The 27,791-nt window shown below is 38.4% G+C and overlaps 1 protein-coding gene across 2 annotated transcripts in view; it reads left to right on the top strand.

Annotated features, from left to right (window-relative positions):
* lrba (LPS-responsive vesicle trafficking, beach and anchor containing) overlaps window positions 1–27,791 on the top strand; it is an 849,775-nt gene that overhangs the window by 602,292 nt on the left and 219,692 nt on the right. For both annotated transcript variants that reach the window (XM_063046460.1, XM_063046459.1), the window contains exons 44-45: window positions 16,155–16,295; window positions 22,371–22,490. In XM_063046460.1, the coding sequence (XP_062902530.1) occupies window positions 16,155–16,295; window positions 22,371–22,490 (261 nt within the window). The remainder of the gene's footprint in view (window positions 1–16,154; window positions 16,296–22,370; window positions 22,491–27,791) is intronic.

Raw genomic sequence — 27,791 nt, 5'->3', positions numbered from 1 at the left:
TGGGAAAAATAATGTACGGTATATTCAGAAAAACCTGCTCTAAATGATTTTCATTAATGTACTTCTGTTGCCTTCGCCCAACAATATTTCGTTTGAATCTCTATCTGTAAGATAGATTTCGATGCAAACAAAATATTTCAGGGCAGTGATGCCATTGTTAGAGAAAACTGTTGTTATGTTTTGGGATGCTTGTCTCTTTTGATTAAGATAGCTAGTGTTGCATTCTGTTGGAAGGTGGCTGTCTATCATGTGTATGAGTTATCATCTTGTAGTTCTGCATTTCCAGTAACCTCAAAGTATACCTAAAAAACGAAGAAAACTGAGCCCGTTTGTTCCAGAGATATTAAATAGAATGTTAAAATGTAACAATCTTTTAAGATTCAGCCTTGAAGGGTTTATTCATTTTATTTTGAACAAATTATACCTCACTATATACAGTTCTGCATACTGAGAAGTATTTGTGCACCTTGTTGCTGTTTAACCTGCCAGAGTCACTAGATGATGAATGCCTTGTTTGCTGCTCTATTCTTGCATCATTCTGCAGGCTGAAGGTTTACAGCAGTACAATGTGAAAGGTACAAGAAATTAGAACAAATTGAAATAAAAAAGCATGCAGCAATTTGTTCAAGTTAAATATCTGTTAATATTATTTCTATTAAAATGTATGACATTATGGGCATCACTGAATCGTGGCTGAAAGAAAATTTTAGCTGCGAGCTTTACATCCAAGGAAGGGCACACATTCTATTGAAAGGACAGGCAGATAGGTAGAGTGGGAGGTATGGCTCTGTTGCTAAAAAAAAAATGAAATCAAATCCTTAGAAAGAGCTAACATAGGATCAGAATGTGTAGAATCCTTCTGGGTAGAGCTACAGTAAAAAAAACTGCAAGTCTAAAAAGACCCTGATGGAAATTACAAACAGATCTCCAGACAGTAGCAAAGATGCGAGCTACAAATTACAAGAGGAGATAGAAAATGCATGTCAAAAGGGAAATGTTACAATAGTCACGGGGGAATTTCAGTGTACAGGTAGATATGGGAAAATCAGGTTGATCCTGGAAGGGGAATTTGTGGAATGCCAACAAGAAAGCTTTTTGGAGCAGCTCATGGTTGAACCAGCTGGGGGATCGGCTATTCTAGAGTGGGTGTCATGCAATGAACCAGAATTGATTAGGGAGCTTTAGGTAAAGAAGCCCTTAGGAGAGTGTGATCATAATATGATAGAATTCACCCTGAAATCTGAGAGGAAGAAGCTAAAGTCAGATGTATCAGTATTACAGTGATGAAAAGGGAATTACAGAGGCATGACAGAGGAGCTAGCCAAAATTGATTGGCAGGGATGACGGCAGAGCAGTAATTTCTGGGAGCAATTTGGAAGGTGTAAGCTAGATATGTCCCAAAGAAGTAGTAGTATTTTAAAGGCAGGATGATGCAGCCATTGCTGACAAGGGAAGTCAAAGTCAAAAGCCAAAGAGAGGGCATATAATTGAGCAAAAAATTAATGGTAAGTTAACAGATTGGGAAGCTTTTAAAAACCAACAGAAAGCAACAAAAACGTCACTAAGAGGGAAAAGATGGAATACAAAGGTAAGTTAGTCAATAATATAAAAGAGGATACCAAAGGTTTCTTTAGATATATAAAGAGTAAAAGAGAGAGAGAGTAGATATCAGACCACTGGAAAATGATACTGGAGAAGTAGTAATGGGGGACAAGGAAATTGTGGATGAACTGAATAAGTATTTTGCATCAGTCTTCACTGTGGAAAACACTAGCAGTATGGTGGAAGTTTGAGAATATCGGCAGGGTAGTGGGGTGCAGAAGTGAGTAAAGTTGCCATTACTAGTGAGAAGGTGCTTGGGAACTGAAAGGTCTATAAGGTAGATAAGTCACCTGGACGAGATGGCCCAGAGTTCTGAAAGAGGTGGCTGAAGAGATTGTGGAGGCATTATTAATGATTTTTCAAGAATTAATAGATCCTGGCATGGTTCTAAAGGACTGGAAAATTGCAAATTTCAACCCACTCTTTCAGAGGGGAGAGAGGCAGAAGAAAGGAAATTATTGGCCAGTTAGCCTGCCCTCAGTGTTTGGGGCAACACACAAGCTACCTAATATTTGGCAGAAGTCACATGTAATAGCACTATTAAAGCCCGGAAAAGATCCCTCAGATCCTCAGAGTTTTCGGTCCATCTCACTGCTTTGCCACACGAATAAGCTGTTTGAATGCCTGATACTCAACTGTAGATAGAAGATCATTCCAGAGCAAGCAGGTCTCTGCCCCAGCAAGTCAGCAACAAGCCAACTGCTCAACTTCACACAATATATTGAAGATGGTTTAGAGCAAGGGATGGTAACAGGTGCTGTTTTTGTCGACTTGTCTGTCGCTTATGATACAGTGAACCATAGACCTCTCCTCTGCAAGATCCTGGAGATGACAAAAGATATTCACTTAACAGAGCTGTTAGAAAGCATGCTTCAGAATCACCGGTTCTATGTTGAACTAGGTGGGAAGCACAGCAGGAGGCATATTCAGAAGAATGGTCTTTCTCAGGGAAGCGTGCTTACACCACTGCTGTACAACATCTCCACGAATGACCAGCCTATAGATGATATCACACGCCATTTTATATATGCTGATGACTTATGCATCACTGCCCAAAGAACTGATTTTAACATCGTGGAGAAAACGCTTTCTGAGGCCTTGGAGGGACTAACATCCTACTATGAAGAAAACCACCTCCACGCAAACCCATCAAAGACGCAAGTTTGTGCATTCCACCTCAGGAACCGTGAAGCCAAGCGCCAGCTTAAAGTAACTTGGTATGGAGCAACACTGATGAATTGTGAACACCCTATCTACTTAGGAGTCACCCTTGACAGATGCCTCACTTTCAAGAACCACGTCAATAAGACAAAGGCAAAAGTGAGTGCACGAAACAACATCCTGAATAAGCTCACTAACACAAAGTGGGGAGCAAGCTCGAAAACATTGCGAGCCAGTGCACTTACTCTTTGCTATTCCACTGCCGAATACGCCTGCCCTGCATGGGAAAGATCTAATCATGCTAAGAAGATGGATGCCGTTCTGAGTGCAAGCCGCCGACTTATCACAGGTTGTTTAAAACCAACAAACACCAACAGCCTATATACCCTGATGGGTATCGCTCCCCCGATTATAAGAAGAACGGTAGCCAGCAAGAAAGAACGACTCCGTCAAATATAAGATGAGAGGCACCTTCTACATGGTCATACACCTACACCCAGCCGCCTAAAGTCAAGGAAGAGCTTCATGAACAGTGTTGTTCCATTACAATCAACCCCATCTGAAGCCTGCATCACCTTGTGGAAAGTCCAGCTCGCCAGTCTCAAACAACCCCCAATGATGGAAATTTCACCGGATGAAAGCCTTCCCCCAGGAGCTAATTGCATCTGGGCAACCTGGAAGTGCCTTAACAAACTTAGAACTGGCATAGGTCTTCAAAGGTGTCACTAAGCAAATGGGGATATACAACCAGCCCAACAACTTGTGAATGTGGAACTGAGCCACAAACTATGCAACCTCTCCTGCAATGTCCATCACTGGAGGAACCCTGTACTGTTGCAGATCTTGCCGAATTCAAAAAACAAGGCGCAAAATTGTGCCCAGTTCTGGCTGGGCCATGTGTAGACTGTCCATGGACACGGTAAGAAGAAGAAGGAGTGTTTGGGGAAGATATTAGAGTTGATTGTTAAGGATGTGGTTTCAGGGTACTTGGAGGCATATGATAAAATAGGCCAAAGTCACCATGGTTTCCTTAAAGGAAAATCTTGCCTGACAAATAACAAGCAGGATAGGCAAAGGAGAATCAGTTGATGTTGTATAATTGGATTTCCAGAAGGCCTTTGACAAGATGCCACACATGATGCTGCTTAAAGATTAAGAACCCATGGTATTACAGGGAAATTACTTGCATGGATAGAGCTTTGGCTGATTGGCAGGAGACAAAGAGTGGGAATAAGGGAACTTTTTTTGTGGTTGGCTTTCGGTGAGTAGTCGTGTTCCACAAGGGTATGTATGTGCTAGGACTAATTCTTTTTACATCATATGTCAATGATTTGGATAATGGAATTGATGGCTTTGTTGCAAAGTTTGCAGACAATGCAAAGATAGGTGGAGGCACAGGTAGTGTTGAGGCAGTAGAGAGGCTGCAGCAGGACTTAGAAGATTAGGAAAATGGGCGAAGAAGTGCCAGATGGAATAGAGTGCTGGGAAGTGTATAGTCATGCACTTTGGTAGAAAAAAATTAAAGAGTAGACTATTTTCTAAATGGAGAGAAAATTCAAAAATCTGATGTGCAAAGGGATTTGGGAGGCCTCGAGCAGGATTCCCTGGATGTTAACTTGCAGGTCAAGCCAGTGGTGAGGAAGGCAAATGCAGTGTTTGCTTTCATTTTGAGAGGACAAGAATATAAAAGCAAGGATGTAATGCTGAGGCTTTTTAAGGCACTGGTAAGGCTTCACTTGGAGTACTGTGAGCAATTTTTGGCCCCTTGTATAAGAAAGGATGTGCTGACTGTGGAGAGGTACACAACAATGATTCTGGGATTGAAAACTTATCATTTGAGGAAGATTTCATGGCTCTGGGCCTGTACTTCCTGGAATTTAGAAGACTGGTGGGGGGGTGGGGTGGGATCTCATTGAAGCCTATCGAATATTGAAAGGCCTTGATAAGAGTGGATGTGGAGAGGATGTTTCCTGTGGTTCAGGAGTCTAGCACCAGAGAACACAGCCTCAAGATAGAGGGACGTTTATTTAGAATGGAGGTGAAGAAGGATTTCTTCAGCCAGAGGTTGGTGAATCTGTGGAATTTGTTGCCCCAGGTGGCTGTGGAGGCCAAGTCATTGGGTATATTTAAGGCAACAGTTGATAGATTCTTGATTAGTCAGGGCTTGGAGGGATATGGAGAGCGGGCAAGAGGTTGGGTTGAGAAGGAAAGGGATCAGCCAAATGGCCTAATTCTGCACCTATAGCTTATGGTCTTAAATTGTAAATGTTGTCTAATATAGGTTAATGATATAAGTTGCAAATAACAAAGCATTCCATTCTAAGTTGTAATGTTAACAGTAAGGGATGTTAGTGAGACTAAGTTTGGAAGAAGTAAAATACCATAGGCACAGATGGACAGTTGAAATGTCGATGTGCGAACCCACTGCAGGCTGTCCAACTGTAAAAAGCACTATAAATAAAAAAGGTGATCTCAGTGTGTAATTTACATTTTGATGATGACCTGGAGGAGAGATGAGAGAAGATGCAACAGCAGCCCACAGTGATTGTGCCTTCACATGCAGTGCAGGAATGGGATACTGAGTCAGTCCTTACGAGGCCTATCCAAAATGTGAGCTGAAAGGAATTTGTTTAATTTTCAAGGAGAGAAGGTCATTGTAGACTTACTGGTATTACATTATCATGGAAAAATTGATGTTCAAGTTGTATTTCCTGAATGTATTCCCATTATCCTATTTATCTGAGCCAAAGGAGTTACAACAAATATATTTGAACGCCATTTTACACGTTTGTTGTTTGTATCATTATTTTCTCTGTCTATTTCTATACCATGGATACAATTGGTTTTCATTCTGTGTTTTTTTAAACCAATTTGTTTGTAATAATTTAATAATGATTTTTTTTCTGTTTTTCCTCTTTCCTTAAAGAATTGTTTCTTGTTATAGTTCCATTGCCCCGAGCAGTCTTAACAATCATATTGCATTTGAATCTATGCAAATTTAGACATATTACAGTGTGATCTTTCTGGATCGTAATCAGGAGAGGAAATCTTCGACAGTCTTTTTCATCATTGACTCAACATCTTAAGCATATTCTGCAAACTTTTAAGCAAATTATTTTTTTTCTAACAAAGGTGTTTATTAAGACAGTGTTGTTATTGGATTGAGTTTATAATATGCATGTTTTGCCTCAGGAACATAGAGCTGGTTTAGAATAGTGAACTTGGAATTGCTCCAATTTGCCTACTGAAGCAATGAGATACCATCTCATTGGCTCTTCACACAACCCTGGAACATCTGGACAGCAAAGATGCATACATCAGGATGCTCTTTATTGATTACAGCTTAGCATTTAATACCATCATCCCCTCAAAACTAATCAGTAAACTCCAAGACTTGGGTCTTAATACCCCCTTGTGCAATTGGATCCTGGATTTACTTATTTGTAGACCACAGTTAGTCCGGATTGGCAAAACCATCTCCTCCACAATCTCCATCAGCATTGGAGCACCACAGGAAAGTGTGTTTAGCCCCCTGCTCTGCTCGTTTTACACCTTATGACTGTGTGGCTAAGTACAGCTCCAACTCCATATGCAAGTTTGCTGATGTCACCACTGTTGCAGGCTGTATCAAAGGTGGTGATGAATCAGCACACAGGAGAGAGATTGAAAACTTGGCTGAGTGGTGTGTCACAACAACTTCTCACTTAATGTCAGTAAGACCAAGAAACTGATATAAGACTTTAGCACAGGAAAATCAGAGCTCCATGAGCCAGTAATCATCAGATGATCAGGGGTGAGAAAGGATCAGTAACTTTAGGTTCCTAAGCATCACTATCTCAGAGGATCTGTCCTGGAACCATCATGTAAATATTAAAATATAAAGCACGACAGTACATCTACTTCCTCAGGAGGCACTGGAGGTTCGGCACATATCAAAAACTTTGGCAATCTTTATAGATGTGTGGTGGAAAGTGTGCTGACTGGCTGCATTATGGCCTGATATGGGAACACCAATGCTGTTGAGCACAAAACCCTACAAAAGGTAGTGGATTCTGCCCAGTACTTCATGGGTAAAGCCCTCCCAACCATTGAGCTCATCTAAATGAAAGGTTGGCGTAAAAAAGCAGAATCTATCATCAAAGATCCTCACCACCCAGCTACGTTCTTTTCTTGCTGCTGCCATCAGATATAAGGTACCAATGCCTTAGGACTCAAACCACCAGGTTCAAGCACAGTCACTATCCCTCAACCATCGGGCTCTGGAACAAAAGGGGATAGCTTCACTCAGACTACTTCTGATCATCCCACCACCGATGGTCTCACTTTAGGGTCTCTTTTTATCTTGTTATTTTATGCTTGTTATTTATTGCTATCTATTTGTATTTGTATTTGTCCAGTTTGTTGTCCATTGATCCTGTTTACAGTTGCTGTTCTCTAGGTTTGCTAAGAATGCCCGAAGAAAAGGAATCTCAGGGTTGTATGTGGTGATGAGTATGTACTCTGACAATAAATTTTTCTTTGAATTTTAGTGGTAGACACATACCCTGCTTTGGATGCATTATTTATATAGAAAATGCACTCTTTTTGAAGTGTTTTGACTCAACATTATTGCAAAACTGTATTTTGTAAAGTAAATCTAATATTTCTATTTGCCTAAATAAAATGCAACACTGTTCAGAGCTGTAACTTTGATGTCATTGGAGTATTTTTTTAAATTTATGATTAATCTAAAATTCACTGAATCTGTAAATATCTTATATAACCTCTACACAACCAATTTTGTAATATCCCGGACACAGAACATAGTCGAACAGTGAAACTTAAAGATCATGTGGCACATCAATCCAGAAATGTTTGAGGGATTACATTTCAGTCAGTCATGGTATTTCACAAAGCAATGTACTTAACCTTCGGGGTAGAATTATCAAGAATAAATGAAAGGATTTGTAGTTTATAGAATAAATTAAGTAGTCTAGGCTATATGAGTCAGACACCATACCTGGCATTTGCTACGCTAAGGGTACATGAGTGCTGTAATGTATTATTGTAACAATGTTCAGCATCTGGCATTTTTTTACATAAATATATTGCTCTATTTTTATGAATGTTTTTAACATGCTCTACTTAGATGAAGTAGGTATTGTTGAAAAATTGTTACGGAAATTACAGATCTGTAATTTGGCAAACATTTTGTCAAATCTAGATACTCCACAAATTGCAGCTAGAATAGAATGCATTATGGAAGTAGACAAATAGGAAAATGGACAATCACAATGCAAGGAAGAAAAAAGATTCAACAATAAAGTAGAGCACATAAAATGAAGGAGCGGTGTGATATCTTTCAGATGGGCAATCAGTATAGGTGTTGAGCTGCATATTAATGCTGCAAAGGCTTTCCAGCACTAAGGTGTAGGTATTGTCAAACCATTGTTGTTACCCCATATTCACCTAGAGGAAAATAACCTTTGTTGATCTTCGTGAAGTTTATGAATGCTTAAGGTTATGCCATGTTAGGTGATCCCATTTGGGATAGCAACATTGTGTCAAGAATCTAGGAAGGAAAAACTAGCCAGGGTTCTTGAAGAGATTGCTTCAGGTGACTTGAGAGTGTGTAAGTATGCAGAATTTCAGCTGTCAGGGAGTCAAGTTCAGATCTGATTTTTGTTAAATACTCTGCTTAAATCAAACCTCCTAGGTCAGGTACAATAGGGTTGTTAATATGCTTCAAGATGAATGCAGTGGCCAATCAAAAGTGTATTTATTAATTTTGTACATCTTTTTTATTGTCACAAGTCAATGCTGGATACCAAGAGCATTAAGTACTGAAACCTCCATTAATGAGTTGTTCGATAGGTATGGAGCTAGACATATTGCATACCATTGTTGTGATGTCACCTGGACTTGTTACATACCATTGTACTGAGAAGGTGCACGGTGTTGCAAGTGATTGTCTTGGGTGTTTTAATTTGAATCACAAGACCCTGTTGGAGATCAGTAACTTGGAATACTGCAAGTCCGGTTCATTGGTGAGACTGACTGTGGGGGAGCTACGTTGCCTTGGTTTGGCGAGGACTAGGCCCACACCATGGGGTCACCTGTTGCAGCTGACCAGGAGAGGAAACATCAAGTAGAATGGGTCCGGTCAGTGCTGCCCTCCATTATTTGCTCGACGGAAGGACAAACTGGACCAGGACAATTTACCATAAATCTATAGTCGTGTCACTCAGGGACTTGGACTGTAGTTTTTTTCCTTTGTGATTATATGTTTTTCTGAAATCGTTATCGCACAGTGTGTTTCATTTTGTGCTATCTGCTGTTGGTGATGTGTATTGTAACTTGGTCCCCAAAGGAATGCTGGTTTATTCAGCTTTATTCATGTTTGGTTAAATGATAATTAGACTTGAACTTGAACTGCTTTAAAGTAATAATTAAGTGTAATTTCTGTGCGTTTGAAATGGGTTTGGCTGTTTTGCGCAGGAAAAGTGGATTGAACGTTCTGCATTAATGTCTGTGAAGACTTCTATTTTGCTGCTAAATTTAGACATGTTTAAAAGGCTATAAATGGCGAATGAGCCCAACACTGAATCTATTTGAATGTTAAAAGAATGAAGGTCAAAATCCTTGCTTCAAGTTCACAACAAATGGATGCAGTTTTAGGCATTTGCTCCCTTCATTCATTTGTAATTTCAACATTGTCTATTTTTGCAGCCTGGTCCCTTGATTGCTTTTGTGTCCAAATATCCAAGTCTTTCATATCTATTCAATAAATGAGCATCATCAGCCCGTAAGGGCAAGGAATGCCCCGATTTAGAACTTTCTAAGTAAAAAAAATTCTCCTTGCATTGGCTTCAAGTGGCTAATAATGAGACTGTTCTGGACTTTCTTCAGTATCAATTCTATTCAAGTATACCAGAACCTTGTATGTCACAAGGGGATTAATTCTAATTCTATTGAATGTAGACCAAGCTTCCTTAAATCCTTCCAGTCCAAGAGCAAGTACAACCCAATCACCACAGTACACCATACTTTGTTTTTTCAAATAGATTTCTATATGTATTCTTGGAAAATAATTTTCAACTACGGTCCACATAACTTTAGTTCTCAATATGTTGTGGCTTAACGTGATGAATGAATTGAGAACCACTCTGCAAATCTGAGGTGGTAACGTACTCTGTCAATCCTTTCAGAACCTAATATAATTCGTTGAAATCATCTTTAATTCAACTAAATTCCAGTGATTATAGGTTAATCTTACTCAGTCTCTCATCCTAGGGCAATGCTTTCATCCTTTGAATCAATCTATTAAATCAACAGCACATGCAGTATTCCAGGTGTAGGTGCGGTCTCACAAAAGTCTTTGCAAATACTGCAAGACCTCCTGATAAGATATTCCATTATACCCTTACAAAATAAGGGCAATGTACCCTTTGCCTTACAGTTTACTTTTTCATTGTATTTCATCTTTTTGTATCACTAAGCACCAGGCGTATGTTCCCTTATCATTACTCCCTTACTAATTACAGTATATTGTATTTTTTACAATATACTGCCAAAGTAAATAGCTCATATTTTTCCCATGTTTTGCTCCATTTGTCATATTCTTGTCCTCTTGTGTAACTTGACTATATTGATTTGTAGACCCTCTATGTGTTAATAGGAAGTGAATTAAGATCCTGTAGGTACTGTACTTTATCAGAGAATTTCATTCTGCACTGATAATGACTACCTTTTGTGTCATTATTGTGCTTTTACATAATTTGTACATGACATGTAACAGAAATGAAGTACGCATAAAGATAAATAATTTATGCTTCAGTAGCTATCCATACAGTTATTCACTAAAAGGGTGGTGGTCATTATTTTAGTAATAAGGTAGTATGGCATGTAGTGCCCTGCATTAGATCAAAGATATTAATGCTGTAAACACATTTTGAGGTTACTCACAGTTTAATTAGTGTCTGTAAACAAAGTCTGCAGATTCCAAGTCCTGGAAATGTATTGGGGCCCAATTGAGTGATGGATGCAGACGTTATTCCTCTATGAATCTATCAGAACTTTTGAATCTGTTTCCTAGTCTTTGTTTGGTGGCCGGGGAGGGTGTCGGAATGAGGAAAGGAAGGAAGGGAGACTAAGAGGATTGCAAATCTGGTTACCCTGAAGTAAAGCAGATCTACATGCGTCTGGGAAGGCTGTCCTTAAAGATACTGACCATAGTATATTCCTCATGGAGTCCAGAAGCAAAGCCTAATGTGCTGGATATTCCTAGCACAATGCCCAGGAATTTGTCTCAGTACAGCTGCCAGACCTAGCATGAGAATGTTGACCCCACTGATTTGGAAGAAAATTTTTATTTTGCAGATGGAAGGAGGGAAAGCTATATTAAACTTTGCATTTTTGCTTATTTTAACATTTTAAATTATTTCTTGTAAGAATGATGTATTTAATTTTCAGTTTATTTTTAAAACAGTAACATTTTAAGTAATGTACTGCAATTTTAATATATGTCTGAGCATCATGGATACTTACAGAAGTATTTTAAAAAAGACCGCCTGAATTTGACAAGAGTCAAAGTTCCAACCCCACCCTACTTCCTATCAAAGGTTCTTTGACCATTTCAGGCATAGATCTGTAGGACAGAGTGCTAGATATGTGCTGATTCTTGAGGGTGGGCAGTCAGCTTGTTTCTAAGCTAACATCTGATAACAGGCATCTGAGCTAAGAGTGGCCAGGCAGGGAATAGGGATGGTGAACCTTGTTCAATTTGGCCTTGTTGTAAATCAAGTGCAAGTTCAAGTTCATTGTCATCTGACTGTATATAATATACCACCAAATGGAACAACATTCCTTCAGAACATGGTGCACCCACACGACATATATCACACACAGCACATAAACCAAAATATCATGCTATAAATAAGTTAATAAAATTTAATTCAAAATGCATGTAGTAAAGCACAGTACAGGTAAACAGTAAACATCTCGCTGTCCTAGTGACGAGACCTGGGTGGTGGCAGCATATTCATTGCTCTCACAGTCTGAGGTGAGAAGCTGTTACCCAGCCTGGCGGTCCTAGCCCTGATGCTCTGTACCTCCTTCCTGATCGTAGTTGCTCAAAGAGATTGTGTGGTGGGTGGTAGGGATCCTCAACAATGATTATGGCCCTCCTTCTGCAATGCTCCTGGTAGTGTCACAACTGGGGGGAGGGGAACGCCAATGATCCTGTCAGGGTTTTACTGTGATCTGTAGGGTCTGGCAGTCAGATACCTTACAGTTTCTCTACCATATAATGATGCAACCAAACAGGACACTCTCGATGGTGCTCCTGTAGAAAATCATTAGAATGGGGACTGGGAGCCTTGCCCATCTCAATCTCCTCAGAAGATTTAGACACTGCTGTGCCTTCTTGACTTGTGAGGAGCTGTTGTGGGACCAGGTTAGGTCATCTGTTATGTGTGCATCATGGAACTTTGAGCTCTGTACTCTCTCCATGACATTTTCTTAAATTTTGACCATGAGGAATGCTCCAGAATATTTTATAAAATAAAGTTCTTCTTGGCATAAATGCATTTGGCAAATAGAATGGGGAGAATGTGAAATTGTTCACTTTGGCAAGGAAATACAAGAGAATTAAATTTTGCTGCCGGTGAGATATTGTCGAACTTTGAGATGCAGAGAGATCTGGATGTTCTAATTCAGAGAAGACTATTGTGCAAGTATAATAAATAAAAAAGAAATTCACCAATGCTAGTCTTTGTTGTTCAGAGAATTGATTACAAAAGTAGGGAGATCTTGGTTCATATTTGTAGAACTTTGTTGAGCACAGGTACAGAAAACTAAGCCTCCTTATGAAAGGAAGGGTGGAAGTGCATCATAGAGAAGGTGGAGTAGACATGGCTTCAACTATCTTCCAATGTGCTTGCTTCCTTTTCCCAAATTACTATTTCTCATCTTAACTGAGTGGAGGTGCAGTGTCAACTTTTGATGAAAGGTTAACTGTTTTGTTTTCCTCAGACAGTACCTGGCCTGCTGAGCATTTCCAGCACTTTTTGGCTATATTTTAGATTTCCAACATCTCTTTTTCTTTTGATTTTCATTTAATAGCCTGGAATAGGCAGGTTGTCTTATGAGGAAAGTTGGACAAGCTATACATATAGCTGCTGTGGTTTAGAAGACTGACAAGAGACTTCATTGTAACATATGAGATCCCAGAGGGGTATTTGCAGGTAGATCTGGAGAAGATGGTTTCTCTTGTGGGAATATCCAGAAAAAGCATAAAAGTATATCCAGGAACAATATAAAAGCAAAAAAGAGGGCATGCAATATAGCAAAACCGAGTGGGAAGTTAGAGGATTGGGAAGCTTTTAAAAACCAACAGAAGGCAACTAAAAAAACAATGAGGAAAGAAAAGATATTTAGGTAATGTTGCCTGACAAATGCATTGGAATTCTTTGAAAAAATAACAGGCAGGATAGACAAAGGAAAGTCAGTGCATGTTGTTTACGTGGATTCTCTTGAGGCCTTTGACAAGTTGCTACTCTCATGAGGCTGCTAAACAAGATAAGAACCCATGGTATTACAGCAAAGATAATAGTATGGACAGAAGATTGGCTGTCTGACAGAAGCAAAGAGTGGGAATAAAGGAAGCTTTTTCTAGTTGGCCACTGGTGTCGAGTGGTGTTGGGTCGCCTACTTTTCATATTATAGGTTAACAATTTGGATGACAGAATTGCTGGCTTTGAGACCAGATTTGTGGATGATACAAAGATAGATGGAGGGGTAGGTAGTATTGAGGAAGCAGTGAGTCTACAGAATGACTTGGACTGATTAAGAAAATGAGCAATGATCTGGCAGATGGAATACAGCGCAGGAAAGTGTATGCTTATGCACCTTGGTAGAAGGAATATAGGCTAGACTATTTTTTAAGTGAGGAGCAAATTCAAAAGTCAGAGGTGCAAAGGGTCTTGGGAGTCCTTGTGTCGGATTCCCTAAAGATCAGCTTGCTGGTTGAGTCACTAGTAAGGAATCTAAATGCAGTGTTAACATTCATTTTGAGAGGACTAGAATATAAAAGCAAGGATGTAATGCTGTGGTTTATAAAGCATTGGTCAGGCCACATTTGGGCTATTGTGAGCAGTTTTGCATTGCATATCTAAGGAAGGATGTGTTGACATCGGAGAAGGTCCAGAGGAGATTTACAAGAATTATCCCGGGAGTGAAAAGGGTTAGTGTATGAGGAGTGTTTGATGGCTCTGGGCCCGTACGCGCTGAAGTTTAGAAAAATAGGGAGGGATCTCATTGAAACCTATTGAATGTCGAAAGGCCTAGATAAAGAGGACATTGAGAGGATGTTTCCTTAGTGGATGAGTCTAGGACCAGAGGACACAGGCACAGAATACATCCCTTTATAACAGATAAAGAAGAAGAGGGTGATGAATCTGTGCTACAGATGGCTGTGGAGGCCAACCTCATTGGTTTTATTTAAAATAGAGGTTAATAGGTTCTTTGTTAGTAAGGGAGTCAAAGGTTACAGGAAGAAAGCAGGAGAGGTTGAGAGGAACAATAAATCAGCCATGATGGAATGGTGGATAAAACTCATTGGGCCAAAGAGCCTAATTTTCTTTCTTTGTCTTATATTTTTAAGTTAATTGTAGATGTATTAGAGTAAATAAGGCAAAATTACTTAGTGGAAAAAGAATGTGGAGTTGACATAACAGTCAGATCAGCCATAATGTTGTTGAATGAGAAGTAGGTATGAGTGGCCCAGTGACCCAATCGTGGTCCTAGTAAATTTTTTGTTGCTGAAGACCTGTATATCTATCAAATAAATAGTATTATTTAGTAATGGTTTAAGAGGAGAAAATAACATATCCTGGAAATTAGAAATCAAGCTATCATTTTGTGTGGGTTAATGGGTAGCAAAAAAAAATTAGAAATAAAATCATGTCACTGAATGAATCTGCATTCTGCCACAACCCATCCCCTTATTTTACATATGGTATCCACCAGCCTCAAGAATGACTCCAATGTTTTTGTCCCCATTAACTCACACAAAACGATAGTTTCATTTATCCATTAGTAGTCCTGATCTTACCTTTTATTGTTTTTTTCATTGTTTGTTACCTGGTGCTCCTAATATAAAAAATGTCTTGGCTTCTACTTCTTATCTTAAAAGCAGTTGCATTTAGCACCATTTAAGTTCAAGCATTTGAATTTTGATAACTTGAACATTGCTGGGACTTTTGAGATAATGAATAATACTCCTAATACTCTCTCCTTGTGCAAATCACCGATTTAATTGTTTCCCTTGTACTTCAGTGATCAGTGTCAAATGCATTATTTAAAGCAAAGGCTTACCTGAGCATCTTAAGCCTCAATATAAATGACTACTTTAATTAGTTGATAGTATCAATTCATATTCTATTTGAAGATCCATAATCATCAGTTATCTGACAGAAGGGATTAATTTTCTGGTTCCACGATCTTCATCACAAATATAAACCATTCCACTGCAGTGGAATACTGCAGTTTAACCAGGCTTCTTGCATTTTCTGAAGTTAATTCTATTGCAGAAATATCACTTATATTAGTTGAAAGATGTATGGAGCACCAAAGCACCAGTAACTGGGTTCAAATAGCCATTGTTGCAGAAATTGAAGTGTCATGATTTAAATACTTTTCTGAAATTGTGTTTGATTTTTGTGCTTCTGAACCATTATTATTTGGAACAAAGAACTATTGCAAACACTAGGTTTGCTCTTTTGCATTGAAACTAGCTTCATACTTTAAAAAATACAAACACTTGTACAGCTGATGGAAGTTGAAATTGTAAAGGTGAATAATTTATTTGCAGTACATAGTGTTTATTTTACCATGGCAAGCTGTAAATGCAAATTTTGAAAGGATCCTAAAGAATGTTAAGGTTGTCTGTTAGCAATGTTTCTTTCACACTGCAATACATTGTTCATGTGACATGCTATTCTAGTTTGTATTTTTTGTGCATGGTATCAACAAATAAATGTTATATGTTGTCAATATAACTAAAAGGTCCTCATTACAATGTTTTCTTCTGACGTTGTAGAACAGGGGCTCCCAACCTGGGGGCCACGTATCCCTTGGATAATGATAAGGGTCTATTGCATAAATAAAGGTTGGAAACCCCTGTTGCAGAGGGAAATCAAGCTTGTGACTTGTAATTTCCTGGTAGAGTGATGCTTGAATGGAGAATTATTCAATAATAGTTTTCCAATGCATTAATAACTAAACTATGATATGCATCCAGACCAGATGCATAAGGACTTCAGCAGTGAGTTATTTCTGGGGAAAATAACCTTCTGCTATTGTCTCTGAATCACTTTTATTTTCAAGCTAATTATTCTGGTCTTTCCTTTTAGCCTATTGGAGCACTTAACCCAAAAAGAGCTGCCTTTTTTTTGGAACGTCATGAAAGCTGGGAAGATGACCAGGTTCCTGCTTTCCACTATGGGACTCATTATTCGACGAGTAGCTTCACTCTCGCATGGTTGTTAAGAATAGTAAGTACTATGGCTGTAAAATTTAAAGCTGCTTCATCCAGTCAGCACATTAATGTGTCTCTTCCTTTGAAAAAAAAGTCCCTTGATTAAGGCAGGATAATGCAGCACAAAGGAGACATAAATCTTATACATAAACTGGAGTACTTAGGCTAATTCCAGGTAATTACTTGCATTTGATTTTTTTTCCAAATCAGAATATATTTTAAGATCATTTAAAATCAATTTCATAGCTTGATTTTAGCATAGATTGGGGATAATTAGGTGATAATTTGAAAACACTGCAATAAAGTATAACCATAAAATAATTTACAGTTAATAGAGTTCTTTATGATGTGAAGTGTCTTATAGAAAGATATGAAAAACAACTTTCTTTATGATATGAGGCGCATTTACATTGGAGTATTTTTACACACAATGTTGGAATTGGGCATTGAGAATTACAAATGAAAATTGTTATAATCCAATGATGTTTCCATGAACCTCAATCCCTCCCTCCCCCCCAATACACACAAAATTTTATACTTGAACTAAAAGCATATGGATCTGCTGTATGTATGAATGTATGTACAGGTTGATCGTGATTGGACAGCTGCTGTGAAAATAAAAGATAGGTTTATTTCATTGTTTATGCAATCTGTATTAGATTTCTAGATCTTCAGCCTTTTACCATGATTATTTCAGATTTCCAATATTTGTGGTCTTGTTTCTGACCCGCATTAATTATGTGTATTGTTTTAAAGTATCTGCTTATTTTTAATTTCACCTTTTTTCTTTGGGTATTGATTTATCTTAAATTAGACAAAAAATTTAATATTATAACATACAGAAATTATTAAATTTTCCAAATATTTTGCACATCTACTCTTCTCCTATAAAGGTCTTGGTCACCCTTTTGTGCCTCACCAAGTGGCCATAAATTTATTAACTTAAACTCCAAGTGTAGACTAATTTGAGGTAATTATTGTAGCCTGCATTACAGCTGAGCCTGATCCTGACCTCATCCAAAATCCATAACAACATAGTGATCAAGAGTGGGAATGCCAGTTAATTTCTCCCCTCCCCCACCACAGTAGCATGAAAGGAAAAGGGAATGAGAGAAAAAGGTTAGTTGGGAAGAAAGATGTATGGGAAATTGTAAAGGGAAATGAGAAATGGTGAGGGAATTTTTTTTATGGGGGATAGAGGAAATAGAAATGGAGTTAAAAATGAAAATGAAAATAATGGATAGACCAAGTACAGATGGATATATTTCCACTGCAGATTTAAACATTGGAAAAGAGGGAATGAAAGATCTAAAGTGGAATTACTGAGATAAATTATTCATTTTCTTCTTAATTTCTTGAGACACACAAGTTTCTTATTTGTAGTACCAGACAGTGATAATCATTTAATTAGAGATAAAGATATCAATTTAAACAATATATTCTCACGTTTATCTTAATTGACTTTCTGTAGCTACCTACTGTAATTCACACCTTTACATAACCTGCAATTGCATTAAATTGATTTCACTGTGCTCCTGATCAGCCAGACTAATTGTTCAAGCTTGGTCCTGTCTCACTGTTGATCAACTCAGTCACTTTCCTTCTCTTTGGGTAGGTTTTGCAAGTTCTCAATCAGACTTAATTGGAGCAGTAGTGCGGTAACAATGCATTCTTTATTGTGGAGGAAAAAAAAATCCAGCATTGCTACTGCTGCCCTGTGCAAATAAAATCCCTTGCAACCAGTCATTGTATCATTAGCAACAGCTATTTATCTATCATGATCATTCAGCATGAAGAAATCATGAATTTTCAGATGTGGATCAGCTAAGGTTTTTGTAAATAATTTCTTGAAAGTCATTTGATGAATTATGAGTAGGCTTTTGCATTGCAAAAGTTTAACAAATCAGTCCAATTAAAAAGAGATCAGGTACATAAACAAGAGAAAATCTGCAGATACTGGAAATCCAAGCAACACACACAAAGTGCTGGAGGAACTCAGCAGGCCAGGCAGCATCTATGGAAAAAAGTACGGTCAACGTTTTGGGCCAAGACCCTTCAGCAGGAGTCAGGCCTGGCCAGAAACGCTGACTACTTTTTTCCATTGATGCTGCCTGACTTGCTGAGTTCCTCCAGCATTTTGTGTGTGTTGCAGAGTGCATAAAATTAGTTTTGACCTTTTAATGGTGCTGGAGCTCAAAGACTATCATACACAGGCTTTTCAATAAGAAATAGGAGCAGGAGTTTCTGTACCATTCAGTAGAATCAGGGTTGATCTGGCCTACTTGCCTTTTCCATTCGCATCTTAGATAATTGGGATCTCTTCTGGGGAGGTATGACCTGTTCAAAAGTGAAGGGTTGCACCTGAACCTGAGGAGGACCAATATTCTCGTGGGCAGGTTTGCTAGAGCCGTTAAGGAGGGTTTAAACTAACTTGGCAGTGGGGTGGGAACTGGAGTGAAGGGACTCAGGATAGGACGGATAGTAAATAAGTAAAGATAGCGTGCAGTCAGATTGTCAGCAAGTGATGAGACTTAGTTGCAGCCTGAGTATCAAATCATTAGGGATGCAGAATCAGAAAGGATAGCAAATATGGTACTCAAGGTGTCATATCTAAATGCGCGTAGTATAAGAAATAAGGTGGATGATCTTGTTACAATATTATAGATTGCCAAGTATGATGTTGTGGCCATCACTGAATCGTGGCTGAAGGATAGTTGTAGTTGGGAGCATAATGTCCAAAGTTACACGTTATATCGGAGGGATAGGAAGGTAGGCAGGGGGGTGGTGTGGCCCTACTAATAAAGAATGGCATCAAATCAGTAGAAAGATGTGACATAGGATTGAAAGATGTGACATAGGATTGGAAGATGTTGAATCCTTGTGGGTTGGGTTTAGAAACTGCAAGGGTAAAAGGACATTGATGGCAGTTATATACAAGCCTCCCAACAATGGCTGGGAAGTGGACCACAGATTACAACAGGAAATAGAAAAGGCGAGTCAAAAGGGCAATGTTATGGCAGTCATCGGAGATTTTAACATGCAAGTCGATTGGGAAAATCAAGTTGGTAATGGATCTCAAGAGAGTTACTTTCTGAGAAAAATGAGGAAGGTGCAGGACAGGTGTATTACAAAAATGAAGAAATACTCAGATCGTAAAATAGTACAACCATGGCTCACAAGGGAAGTCAAAGCTGTTGTAAAAACCAAAAAAAGGGCATACAACAAAGCAAAAATTAGTGGGAAGATAGAGGATTGGGAAGTTTTTAAAAACCTACAGAGAACAACTAAAAAAAATCATTATACTTTATTGTTGCCAAACAATTGATACTAGAATGTACAATCATCACAGCGATATTTGATTCTGCGCTTCGCACTCCCTGGAGTACAAATCGATAGTAAATATTAAGATGAAATATGAAAGCAAACTAGCAAATAATATCAAAGTGGATAGTAAAAGTTTTTTCAAATATCTTAAAAATAAAAGGGAGATGATAGTGGATATAGGACCACTAGAAAATGAGGCAGGAGAAATAATAATGGGGGACAAGGAGATGGCTGATGAACTAAATGAGTATTTTGCGTCAGTCTTCACTGTGGAGAAATTAGTAGTATGTCCGATGTTGTAGTGTGTTAAGGAAAAGAATTGTTACTGTTACTGTTACAAGAGAGAAGGTGCTCAGAATGCTGAAAGACCTTAAGTTACATAAGTCACCCGGACCAGGGAAACTGCACCCTGGGGTTCTGAAAGAGGTGGCGTTAGAGACTGGTGGCATTAGAAGTGATCTTTCAAAAATCATTGGACTCTAGCATGGTGCCAGAGGACGTGAAAAATTGCAAATGTTACTCCACTCTTTAAGAAGGATGGAGGCAGCAGAAAGGAAATTATAAACCAGTTAGCCTGACCTCAGTGGTTGGGAAGATGCTGGAGTCAATTGTTAAGGATGAGGTGATGGAGTACTTGGTGACACAGGACAAGATAGTACAAAGTCAGCATGGTTTCCTTCAGAGAAAATCCTGCCTGACAAACCTGTTAGAATTCTTTGAGGAGATTACAAGTAGGATAGATAACGGGATGCAGTGGATGTTGTGTACTTGGACTGTCGGAAGGCCTTTCACAACGTGCCGCACATGAGGCTGCTTACCAAGTTAGAGCCCATGGTATTACAGGAAAGTTACTAACATGGTTAGAGCATTGGCTAATTGGTAGGAGGCAGTGAGTGGGAATAAAGGGATCCTTTTCTGCTTGGCTGCCAGTGACTAGTGGTGTTCTGCGGGGTCGGTGTTGGGACCGCTTCTTTTTATGCTGTATATCAATGATTTAGATGATGGATTAGATGGCTTTGTTGCCAAATTTGCAGAATTACAAAGATTGGTGGAGGGGAAGGTAGTGTTGAGGAAACAGGTAGGCTGCAGAAGGACTTCGACAGATTAGGAGAATGGGCAAGAAAGTGGCAAATGAAATACAATGTTCGAAAATACATGGTCATGCACTTTGGTAGTAGAAAGAAATGTGTAGACTATTTTCTAAACAGGGAGAGAATCCAGGAATCTGAGATGCAGAGGGACTTGGGTGTCCTTGTGCAGAACATCCTAAAGGTTAACTTGCACATTGAGTCGATGGTGAGGAAGGCAAATGCCATGTTAGCATTCATTTCAAGAGGTTTCGAATACAAGAGCAAGGACGTGATGCTGAGGCTTTATAAGGCACTGGTGAGGCCTCACCTTGAGTATTGTGAACAGGTTTGGGCCCCTCATCTTAGAAAAGATGTGTTGGCATTGGAGAGGGTCCAGAGGAGGTTCACAAGGATGATGCCAGAAATGAAAGGGTTATCATATGAGGAACTTTTGATGGCTCTGGGTCTGTACTCGCTGGAATTGAGAAGGATGAGGGGGATATCTTATTTATACCTTTCGAATGTTGAAAGGCCTAGACAGAGTAGATGTGGAAAGGATGTTTCCTATGGTGGGAGAGTCTAGGACAAGAGGGCACAGCCTCAGGATAGAGGGATGCCCTTTCAAAACGGAGATGCGGAGAAATTTCTTTAACCAAAGGTTGGTGAATCTATGGAATTTGTTGCCACATGCAGCTGTGGAGGGCAGGTCATTGGGTGTATTTAAGGCAGAGATTGATAGGTTCTTGATTGGACATGGTATCAAAGGTTACGGGGAGAAAGTTGGGAACTGGAGTTGAGGAGGAGATTTAAAAAAAAGGATTATCCATGATTGAATGGCAGAGCAGGCTTGATGGGCCAGATGTCCTAATTCTGCTCCTATGTATTATAGTTTTATCGTCTTATAACTCTTAATTCCCCTGCCATACAAAAATACGTCTAATTTTGTCTTCAGTAGATTTAATGATACAGCCTGTACTGCTTTCCTGTGCAGAGAATTCCACAGATCCACTACACTCTGGGAGAAGCGGTTTCTCCTCATCTCGGTCCTAAATCTATTCCCCCAAATCTGAAGTAATTCCTCCTAGTTCTAGTCGCACCTATGAGTGGAAACAACTTCAACTCCCTGCCTCTACCTTGTCTATTTCATTCAATATTTTACCTGGTTCTATAAGATTCTCTTCCATTCTTCTGAATTCCATTGAGTATAGTCCCACGTGGTTCACTCTCTCTATAGGCTAACTCCCTCATCCCTGGAATCAATTTGATGATTCTCCTCTGCACCACCTCCAAAGCCAGTATATCTTTCCTTAACTAAAGAGACCAGAAACACATGCAGTACTCCAGGTATGGCCCCACCTGTACCCTATACAGTTGTTGCATAACCTTCTTGTTCTTAAAATCAATCCCTGCAGTAATGAAAGCCAACATTCCAGTTGCCCTTTTCATAACCTGTTGCACCTGCAAACCAACTTTCTGTGCTTCATGCACAAGTGGTCCCAAATTCCTCTGCACAACAGCATGCTGCAATCTTTCATCATTTAAATAATAATCTGATCTTCTGTTTTTTCTCCCAAAGTGGATGACTTTGCATTTGCCAACATTGTAATCCATCAGCCAACTATATATGGTTAATTTTGTTTTTTAATAGAGGACTGTTGTTTTTCGTCAAAATGTTAATTTAATCATTTCCCATACAGGAGCCGTTTACTACCTTTTTTCTAAACCTCCAAGGAGGAAAATTTGATCATGCTGATAGAACATTTTCTGCAGTGTCCAGAGCATGGCGCAACTGCCAGCGTGATACTTCTGATGTAAAGGTACGTGATAGAATGTTTATATATTCTAAAATTATGTATTGAAGGTCTTAAACATTGTTGGAGATATCTACTGAATGTACAAGTAATTTCCTTTGCTGTTTCTCATTATGATGAAATTTTATAAATTCAATGGCCAGAATAGATATTCTAATTTGTGTATTGTATCATCATCTCCATAACTATTGCTTTCATCTCAGATTTACTAAATTGGATAAGTCCGATTTTTGGATGTTTAGCAAATATCTTCGTTCTCACTTGAAATTGTGCACCTACATGTTTAAATCCAAACTCCCTTTTGGCAATTCTGAATTCAGTAGTCTCATTGACTACTTGGACACTGAGCTTATCTTTGAAACTAAAATTCAGTCCATCTTCAAGATAGCCCATATTCATCTAGAAATTTAACTCACTCTCATCCTCAGAACAGCTGACATCTTCACACGTACTGATGTCACTACCAAACTTAATATTACTAGTTTTATGATATTACACAAATACTAACTCATCCCGATTGTGATTATGTTCACGTGTGGCGCTTAATTTTGCTTGCCTTTTAACCTCATTCACACGCACTTCCACTGGCCAACTTATTCCAAAGAACTCAAGTTTTAAATTTTGTTATTCGGATTGACAAAAACATCCCCACAGTCTCCATCAACACAGAAACACCGCAGGGATGTATACTTAGTCCCCTGCTCTACTCACTTTACACCTATGACTGTGTGGCCTCTACTTGTTCAGGAGTCTGCAGAGGTTCGGCATGTCATCAAAAACCTTGGCAAATTTCTATAGGTGTGTGTTGGAAAGTGTGCTGACTGGCTGCATTATGGCTTGGTATGGGAACGCCAATGCTTTTGAGCAGAAAATCCTACAAAAGGTAGTGGATTTAGCCCAGTACATCACGAGTAAAACCCTCCCAACCATTGAGCACATCTACATGAAATGTTGCCGTGCATAAGCAGCATCTATCATGAAAGATCTTCACTGTCTAGGCCATGCTCTATTCTTACTGTTGCCATCACGTAGAAGATGCAGGTACCTCAGGACTCACACCACCAGGTTCAAGAACAGTTACAACTCCTCAACCATCAGGCTCTTGAACAAAAGTAAATAGCTACACTCATTTAAGTACTTTGTTATATTGTTATTTCATGTTTGTTATTTACTGCTATTTAGTTATATATGCTTTTGCTTAGTTTGTTTACAGTTAACAGTTCCTGATGTTTACAATTTACGGTTACTGTTCCAAAGATTTGCTAAGTATTCCGCAGAAAAATAATCTCAGGGTTATATATGGACACATGTATGTACTCTGATAATAATTTTTACTTTGAACTTTGAACTTAGATTACAAAATACCTAATGACTTTATTCTGGTTTTTATGATGTTCTCCAGCCAGTTTTCAAATCCATTTGCCTTACACACCCCACATTTGAGCCTCATCTAGTGTTAATTTTTTTGCTATCCCTCTCTCTTGTATCGAAAAAGGAGTTGCACTTAAAGCTTGCAATTCTCTTCCATGTCTTCAGATTCCTCTTTGAAATCCACTTGTCAAACTTACCTTAAGTCATTTCCCATTCCTACTCTTTGAATTTATCTGTTTGTTTTAATCTTCTGTCAAGTTTTCAAAGAATATACATATTTTGCTACAACGTTGATTTAACACAAAAGCATTTATCAATTTCAGCAGTCATTGAGATTTTCCACGGTTGTTATAATTTTTCCTGGTGCTTTCGAAGATTAGATTATTACCATTGTATTGGTGTCTGTCTGAGTGCTATAAGGACCATCCATGTTCTGTCTTTCCCCTGGGTGAAATAGTTTGTTGTAGCAATGCTACTTGCTTTTCAAAGCATGAACTGGATAAAACCTAGCAACTGAGGCTGGCATACTGGAGTATTCAGCAGGTCTCAGATTTCTGGACCACAGAATTAAAACATTATGTGTTATGAATTGTGCATGTTCCTGGATATGCTCCGTTTAATAGCCTTCCAGCTTGCTTTTCTTTTGAGTACTATTGATGATGTTTCTGCAACAAAGAAAAATGTACAATTGTCAGTTGAAAATTAAATGTCTGTAACCACCTGAGGAGAAGATTTCATATTTCAGAAATAAAAAAGCAAAAAAAACACATACTTAAATGTAATAATTAAACTTAGCAAATATGTGGGCACTTTTTACTGTGAATTGAAACTGCACTACTGTGTATTGAAAATATATGGGTTTTAAATCTTAATTTACTACTTATGCCTATCAGATTTAAGCATAAAAAGTAGGAATTTCTCCACATCTAGAATCCAGATAAGATTTTTTCGTAGGCCAATAGAAAAGTTTCAGTGGAATTAGAAGGAGAAAGCATAGAAAAAATAGCAGCAAAATGCTCTACTCATTAATTGACAAAATATTTTTGGTATTCATTTGCTTTGCTTTGAGAAACAGGACTAATAAGATGGAACATTTTAATATTCTCCGTGTATTCTAACTGTATTCAGCTGCAAACTTCAAATGATTTTTTTTTGTTTAATGTATGGCAAACACAATTTTTTTGAAGTAGGATATAATATAAACCGTCTGAAGAGGTAGTTGTCATGTTCATTTGTACTTAAAATCTATCTGTATTTTAATCACAGAATAAAGTTGCATATGTGTAATGCACAGCAATGGAGCAATTTTCGTAGCATATCCCGTTTATTTCTGGGTGTACAGAAATAAACTCATATCCAGCTCATGTAAAGTTGATGGGTATTAGGATGAATCTTCTGTGATCTTTTTAATTTTGAAAAAAACCTTCCTGGGTAGTGGATTGATTGATTATTTTGATTTGTTCAAGTATCAGTTAGCTGGCTTGCCTGGAGGCCAGTGGTAATCAACATTGCAGAGAATCACATGAATTGGCTGCAGGAGGAGTTCATGCCAGTAGGTATCACACTTTAATGAAGAAAGCTGAAGCATATGTGTGGTCACAACCAATTCATGTCTTCGTACCATGAAAGCCTTGGGGTTCATGATCAAAGCAAACATCTAATCCTTATATGGCTGCACTGGGATATAACCTTTGTTTGAACTTATTGGAATGTTCTAGTACGAGTGTCTTTTCACAAATTCAAATTAATTGTTTTTATATTTTTTTGTGTTGCTCATTTTTCTTGAAAGCTGCTTTGATTTACAGTATTTTACTAAACATTTATCATATGATTTTACTAGAGTCCCCTTGTTATATATTTTTGTACCTTAAAATAGCTACTTATTTAATATTTTAAAACTTGAAATGCATTGTATTTTTTGAGGGTCAGACTTTCTGATTTGCTGCATAGAGAATATTAAGGCTTTCAGGCTGTAAATTCCAAAAACACTTAAAGGTCTTGCTCCTCTATCCCTCCTTTTAAATATTAGTGGGAGTCTTCCAAAGACATGAGTGCAAAAATTTTTTTTAAAAATACTAGTAAATTTCTTGGAACCCAACTAACTCATTTCTCCCTCAACAAAAATATTGTTAAAAGCAAATGTAGAAAAAATTAATAAATAAAGAATGAAGCAAATTACATTTTTTTTAAAAAATCATCTTTTTCTAGAAGAATAATGAAGCAAATGATTCAGCAAAAACAATGTTTAGTTTATAGCACCAGGTTACCAAGTTTTGCAAATATTTCACGTAATATATGAGATAAAACAAAGTTCATTATTATGTTTAATAGTTTGCAGTATCAGTGTTGCATCATTCAGATCGTTAACTGTCTCCCATAAATCAAAGAATAATTCAGTTTGGAAGTGAGGTTTGCCTGGCTGTTAAGACAGAAAACTGAGACAATAGAACTGGTCGGGTTCGGACGTGGTCTCCACTGATGAAAGTGGCCATTTATTGGTGACAAATGAAAGGACAGTTTGTGGCTTAACGTCTGAATGGATTTTGTGTGGATGGTCAAAGCAATAACATTTATGTAGGTCAAAATCTGGTTAGCATCTTATCTATGTGTGTTAAGAAAATTAGTACTAAAGACACTATAGTCACAGTGTGGGAGATATTTTTATGTATTCTTAGTGTGGTTATGTAGTTATGTTGGTAAGCCTTCATCCTTCTGTTACTCAACCATGTCCAGAGGAGCCAGTGTATAACACATAGCCAGGACATACAGATATTCAGCACCAGCTCAAATTTCAACACAGGATCACAGGTTGAGGAAAGTTCGACAAAAATAGCCAGTCTCGAGATCCTGGTGAAAGTCTGCTTCTCTTTGTGGTTGTAGTAAAGACTTATTCACATCAGCTGCTTTGGGATCTAAAACCTGCTAGTTCTCGAGAGAGTGATTCGTGGATGGTGCAATAAATTCTTAGAATAAGCCTCTCTGAAAACCTGCAAGGAGTATAGAGCATAAAGATGGTTCTGTAGCTTCGAGTGTCAACTGCAGAATTTCCAGATTTCCCAGGGTCATTGTCAGTGCCTTTTGCCAAACCTGAAGTGTGTGGCCTTTTGTCCATCATAGTACTGAAAAATCCCAGGGATCCAAGATGTTGGTGAAAATTCGGTGAAATAATCTTATTCTATCCCCTTTACCTTTCTCTGAGGGCTGTATAGTGCACAAGTTGATACCGGGTTTTTATTCTTATTGGATTTATTGTCATAATTTGATGTAGTTTATAGGAATCTGGAAATGCCTATTGAGGACATTTCAAAGCTGACCACATTACCATAAGACATAGGAGTAGAGTTAGGCTATTTGATTTATTAGCCCTCTCAATCTCATCCTCCTGCCTTCTCCACGTAACCTTTGATGCCCTGACTAATCAAGAACCTAACAACCATCACTTTAAATTTACTCAATGACATGGCTCCTTAGTTGTCAATGGCAATGAATTGCACAGATTCACTACCTTCTGGCTGCAGAAATTCTGTCTTTTCTCTGTTCTTAATGGACATCCCTCTAGTCTGAGGCTGTGCCCTCTAGTCCTAGACTTGCCCACTACAGGAAGCATCCTCCCCGTATGCACTCTATTTAGGCCTTTCAACATTCCATAGATTTCAATGAGATTTCCCTTCACTTATTCTAAACTGCAACAAGTACAGGCCCGGCGCCATCAATTGCTTCTCATATGTTAATTCTCTCATTCTTGTGAACCTCCTCTCGACTCTCCAAAGTCAGCACATCATTTCTTATTTAAGGGGCCCAAAACTGCTCACAATATCCAAGTGAAATTTGACCAGTGCCTTATAAAGTCTCAACATTACATCCTTGCTTTTATTTCCTAGTCCTCTTAAAATGAATGCTAACATTGTACGTGCCTTCCTTACTACCAACTCAACC

Source organism: Mobula hypostoma, chromosome 4, assembly GCF_963921235.1.
Source record: "Mobula hypostoma chromosome 4, sMobHyp1.1, whole genome shotgun sequence".
NCBI classification, from domain to species: domain Eukaryota; kingdom Metazoa; phylum Chordata; class Chondrichthyes; order Myliobatiformes; family Myliobatidae; genus Mobula; species Mobula hypostoma.
The sequence above is the reverse complement of the archived record's forward strand: the minus strand, read 5'-3'. Positions and strand labels throughout refer to the sequence as shown.